A 6,000-nucleotide genomic window follows, 5' to 3' on the forward strand; every position below is an offset into this window, starting at 1 on the left:
CAACCAGAACCAAGTGGGGGAACTTACGCTTAGCTCTGGAGGCCTGAGAGTGCCTGGCATTTTAACACCAGCCCAAGAGGAGCTAGCACATAGAGGCAGGAGAGGAGAGCAGATGGGGAAGGCGTTGCCAGCCGTGCGGACTCTATCACATGGATTTGACCATTACGCCCTAATTATCAGTCACTGTCTGTAAGTTGCAGCTTATTACTATCACGTTCTCTGTCTGTGCCTGGGACCTTATCTGTGTAACTTCTCCCAGACCTTGTATGACAGCTGCAAATTTCAAAGCAGAAGGAAATTCTGTGGGGAGTGTGGTACAGAGATATCCCAGGTCACCAGAGCCCAGGGAAGGTTGCTCTCTGCCCTTCATGACTGGGCAGTGCCCTTGCCCAGCCCTGAGCCGCTGGGAGAGATGCATATCTCTGCCTTGGTATTGTGGTGTTATTCAGGACCTTTTTGGCGGCCAGTGATGGAAGCGCTTTAACCAGTTCAATTTTTTAAAAAGGAGCTTAATGGTTCTCCCAGCTGGAAAGTCCAGAAGTGGCAGTTCCCTTGGGGAGACAGGGCTTGGGAATTCAAGTACCATCAGGTCTGTCTCTCTCTCCCTTAATCTTTCTCTCTCTCACTCTCTTCTCCTGTTTCTCCTTTCCTTGTGGCCCCAGCTCTCCACAGGCAGGGACACAGCCATGGATGGTCCTTGGGGCTCACTGATGTTGGCCTGCAGTCAGAGAGGAAGACAGACTCTTCCACCACACCTGCAGCTGCAAACCCTACTTGAGCTTTATTATCCAGAAGGGAGCGTCTCTTTATCCCTGGGCTGTTGTGAGCTGAGTACATTTCAGTGCCAATGACGTCATCACGGCTGGGTCATCGGCTCTGAAATGTACCCAACCCACAACCCATGCCCATGTGTGTGCCGCCAGAAATGGGGACGGGCATGGGGCATACAGAGACACAGTAAATACGCAGCTCCTTTGGGGAATTTAATGAAAGCTGTGAACCTTCTGCTCGTGGACACAAACATTCCCATGCAATTCCCAAAGCTTATCTGACCCCAAAAGAAGATAAGGATCTGGAAGGTGAGATGCCTTCCAGAACTGGGATGGTTGCAGGTGGCAAGCCCTGGACCAGCTGAGGGAGATGGGTGGACCTCCAGGCCCTCAGTCTTCGCCTGCTTTTGCTTTTTCAGGCCAATGAGATGCTGTTCTGTGGGCGGAAGCTCACCGCCCAGGAGGCCTGCAGCAGGGGGCTGGTGTCGCAGGTCTTCTGGCCCACCACGTTCAGCCAGGAGGTCATGCTGCGGGTCAAGGAGATGGCATCCTGCAGTGCCGTGGTGAGTTCCTGCGCCTCCTGCGTGCTTGTCCTTATGATAGACCCATTTTACAGATGAGGACAGCAAGGCTCAGAGGGCTTCGTTGACTTGCCAGAGGTCACACAGGGAATAAGCAAAAGACCTTTTGCAACTTAACAAATGCCTCTTCTCAGTATTGACAGCTTCAATCAGAGGGAGACAGTCAGCATTATTACAAATTCTCCATCATCTCCAGGCAGAGAAACCTCACAGGAGAAATGGATACTCTAGGGTAGCGTCACTGCTTTCAAAGAAAGTCCTAAACACATGCAGAAGCACGAAACATCTAGAGCTTTCAAAGAAACGAGAAGCAAAGGCAAATAAGGACAAAAAGTATTGAACCCGTCCGGAGATGACTAGAGAAAGCTGTACACACCGTGCCTCTATTTCATTTCTTTCCTCCACCGACTGCTCGGCACATTTAAATGTCACTGTTTGAAGATGCACTGAAAAATACATAAACAAATAACACCTCCGCAGAGGCAGTGGTTTTTAATTAAGTGTTGATTTTATCTGATCGCAGTCACTCAGAGCACAGCAGGGGAATATCCTGTGAGAAGGTGGAGGCAAGGCCACTCCTGCAGCCCCAGGGCCGGTTCCGGAGCTGAGAGAGGCGTTTTGGGAGATTGAGGCTCTAGGACTCGCTCTGTGCTTGAGAAACGGGGAGCTGCTGGGTGCATTTTTGGGGCCAGACCCTTGCCCCTCCCTTCTTTGTCTCCCTCTGCCTGTGTTCACACCCGGCTGTCATGCTTCTCCTGCTGGGCCTCATCCCTGTCTATTGGCAGCTACTGTGTTTAAGCCCTGCCCCCTGCAGGCTGAACACATAGTGCCCTCAGGGTGACGGTGTTGGTGGGGGGTGGCAGTGTCCACGTTGTTAGTGAACACTCACGTGGGCCACAGGCATTGCTGATCTCTTCACTCTCTTCACGTGGATTCTCTTTTAATCTTACTACTGACTAGGGTGACCAGTTTGCCCCACTTTGTCTGGGACTGTCCTGGTTTGAGGACTGAAAATCCTGCATCCCAGGAAACCCCATTGTTCTCACGCTGCTGACATACCTGAGACTGGGTAATTTATAAAGAAAAGGAGGTTTAATAGACTCACAGTTCCACATGGCTGAGGGAGGCCTCACAATCATGGCGAAGGCCAAAGGCACGTCTTACATGGCGGCAGACAAGACAGAAGTGACAGCCAAGCGAAAGGGGGAACCCCTTATAAAATCAGCAGCTGTCTTGAGACTTATTCACTACCAGGAGAACAGTGTGGGGGAAACCACCCCCATCATTCAATTATCTCCCACCAGGTCCCTCCTACAACATGTGGGAATTATGGGAGCTACAATTCGAGATGAGATTTGGGTGGGGACACAGCCAAACCATATGCTCCTTAGTCCTGGGCAAACAGGGGTGGTTGATCACCCTGGGGTCATCTTCATGGAAAGACAGGTAGAAATTCTAAGCAGAGGAAGCAGCGAGAGTGAGGGCACTCAAAACAGGAAATCACAGGGAGTGTAGGCAGCGGCATGCCGTCGGGTGGCAGGGGAATGCCAGGAAACGTGCGACTGAAAAGGACGGTGGGAGACTGGCCTGGAAGCTGCAGGGAGGAGTTTGACCTGTTCTGTGGCAGGGAAGAGGCCCTCAGGTGAATCCAACTGTTGAAGGACACCTGAGGGGGCAGGCTTTTAGAACAAGGAATGCTGCAAGGAGGTCTCTGCTGCCAACAGCTGTGAATTCAGGAGTGCTAGGGGTGTTTCCTGAGAAAGGAACTACTCCAGCAGAGTGAGGCCCATGGCCTCGGGAGATGGTGCTCTTCGAGGTCATTCCACGGGGAAAGAGCCAGCTGGGTCTAGCAGCTCATCCCACCATCTTTAGCCTCCAGACCAGGCAGGGGAGTGAGACTGCAGCCTCTTCCAGCCTGCTGGAGCTCGGGAGCTGCCATCTTGCTTCTTGCTGTTTGAAGGCATTTCAGGAGAGGCTGGTGGAGGCCAGCAAAGTGTGCACAAAGGCCTCACTTCTGGCCGTACCTCTGCCAGAGGGCAGCAGCTGCGTGGCTGCTGGAATCAGCCAGACCTGGTTTTCCTACTCCTTCACCCCTCAGTAGTCAGGCAACCCTGGGCCACTTTACATCATGGAGCTTTGGGTTCTGCATCTGTAACATGGGGATCAAAAGACTACTTACTTGCAGGGTTATCATGAGAAGTAAATGAAGGAATTCAGGAAAAGTACTTCTCTTAGATCCTGTTTGTTAATGGTGATCATAGTGGCATTATTATAGTTATTACAAATATTACTACAATGATTACTCATTGCAATGATTAGTATTACTATTACTGCTCTGATTTTTACTCACTACTATGATTGTTACTATTGTTACTATGATTATTGCTCATTGCTCACTATGACTATTACTATGATTAGCACTCATTACTGATTATTACTACTGTTAGTATGATTATTACTCATTACTATGATTATTACTATTGTTACTATGATTATTGCTTTTTGCTGTGACTTATTGCTATGATTATTGCTCATTACTATGATTACTCATTACTATGATGATGGATTACTACCATCATGGTAGTAATAATCATAGTAATAACACTGTAGGAGTAATGCTATATATACATAATATGTATATATTGTATATAATATATAATATATATACATAATTATATATTATAATATACATAATATAATATGTATATATTATAGTGCATATACACATATATGTGTTTACATATATACATGTGTTTACATGTGTATATAATGTATATAATACATAATATGTGTATATATGCAATAGTTTAGTAATGAATAATCATAGATCATTTATGATCATTTATCATAGCTGTTGGCAGCAGCTACTACCTTTGTAACCATAATTACCATGATTATTATTCCTCCTTACTACAGTTATTACTATAGGTGTGACGATTGTTATTCATTCCTATGATTTTTACTCCTTACTATAATTATTATGAAGGTGATAGCTTTGAGTGTTATTGCTTGTTACTACCATAATTACTAACATTGTAGCCTGAACATGGAGCATTGCTCTTGGGTTGGGTTGTATGGATACTGTGAGAACCATTTGTTCATGTCATCGTCTCACTCTGTGTTCTCAGTGATCCTTGAGTTACTGCCGACAGATCATGAAAATGAATCACGGTAGCAGTGTCTCCCACGCTTCTTCATTACACCTATAGAAAAGGACTCTGTGTTTGTGTCACCCTTGGGTAACAGGGAAGCCTCTAGTGATCTGGGGTGACATGGGCCCCGCTGAGCCATCCCAGGGCCTCAGGGCTCCATGTCTTGACACATCTGGGATCCGTTCATGACCGTGCCGGATACATGGGACTAGGAAGGCCCAGGCTGGAGGAGGCAGCCTTATATGGCTGTGAGTATGGGAAGTTGGCCAGTGCCCCATGGGCCAGGTGCCTAGTTCTGGAGCAGAGTCGCCGGTGTCCAGCTAATCAGGCCTGTCTGTTTCCCTCCAGGTGTTAGAGGAGTCCAAATGCCTCGTGCGGAGCTTCCTGAAATCGGTGCTGGAAGACGTGAATGAGAAGGAATGCCTCATGCTCAAGCAGCTCTGGAGCTCCTCCAAAGGCCTGGACTCCCTCTTCAGCTACCTGCAGGACAAAATTTATGAAGTCTGAGGGGCCCCAGCTCACGGGCCCCCAACTTCTAGCTCTGCCCTGTGTTTTGGAAACCAAAGCACAGTGTCTGCCCCGGCCAAGGAGTTTGTCAAGGTGTCTCTTTATACCTAGGGTTGTGTCCATTTCCTCGTGTCCTTTGGTTGCTCCTCATTGGTTTGATTTTGTGTAATGGATGGAAAATGCAGCATACTTGGCCTCCCCCCCCTCCCTGCCCTACCTGGCCAGAGAGCTCTCCGGGGCTGTATCTTCCCAGGGCTCTGCCAAGCGCCGCTGTCCTTTCCCCACTTGCTGAAATGCACCATCACGGTCCAGGAAGGGGAAGACCACTTTCCCATTCTTCTGACTCAGGCTGTGTCTACACAGTGCCTCTGACTTGGAGACTTGGCCATCATGGCTCTCTCCAGTTGTATTTAGATCAGGTGTCAGAGGACGACCAATCTTAGGGAATTTCCAGACCAATGAGCAAAATGATTGTGCACACCTGGCTTCAGTCTCCTCTCCGATGCAAATCTGTGTGACTATTTCGGCTTGGTCTTAAAACCCAATTGAGTGATTTACACACCCAGATATTGTACATTTAGAAATGTTTTGTTAAATATATATTTTTAAAACAATGTAAGTGGAAATTCTGATAATTTATGTGTATTATATGTAAAGCTAGTTTTGCAAACACAAACTACTAGGGAAATGTTTTTTCTTTCCTTGGACTTATTTTATTTATTTATTTTTGTTTATATATTGCGATGTCTGTTGTTCACACAGATACTATTTTCATACTGCCCTGGACCAAATCCCACACAAGGTTCATGCCGTTTGGTGCATTCTAGCAATGAACTATGTAGAAGTAAAGTTTAGAGACATGAAAACAGAAGGATTTCTTTGGACAAAAGGAATAGCGCTGCACCTCTGTGTAAAACGGTTCTCAGCTGTAATAATAGAATACTAGTTCCTTAGGTTTGTCCGTAGAAGACATCTTAGGAGAGTTTTCTT

At 47.1% G+C, this 6,000-nt stretch overlaps 1 protein-coding gene across 1 annotated transcript in view; it reads left to right on the forward strand.

Moving 5' to 3' along the window:
- Positions 1-5,750, forward strand: part of CDYL2 (chromodomain protein, Y-like 2) — a 116,552-nt gene extending 110,802 nt beyond the window's left edge. The window contains exons 7-8 of the mRNA XM_011990121.1: positions 1,190-1,333; positions 4,852-5,750. Coding sequence (XP_011845511.1) covers positions 1,190-1,333; positions 4,852-5,010 — 303 coding nt within the window. The 3' untranslated portion in view covers positions 5,011-5,750. The remainder of the gene's footprint in view (positions 1-1,189; positions 1,334-4,851) is intronic.
- The last annotated feature ends 250 nt before the right edge of the window (positions 5,751-6,000 follow it).

This window comes from Mandrillus leucophaeus, unplaced genomic scaffold (assembly GCF_000951045.1).
Source record: "Mandrillus leucophaeus isolate KB7577 unplaced genomic scaffold, Mleu.le_1.0 Scaffold37, whole genome shotgun sequence".
Taxonomy (NCBI): Eukaryota; Metazoa; Chordata; class Mammalia; order Primates; family Cercopithecidae; genus Mandrillus; species Mandrillus leucophaeus.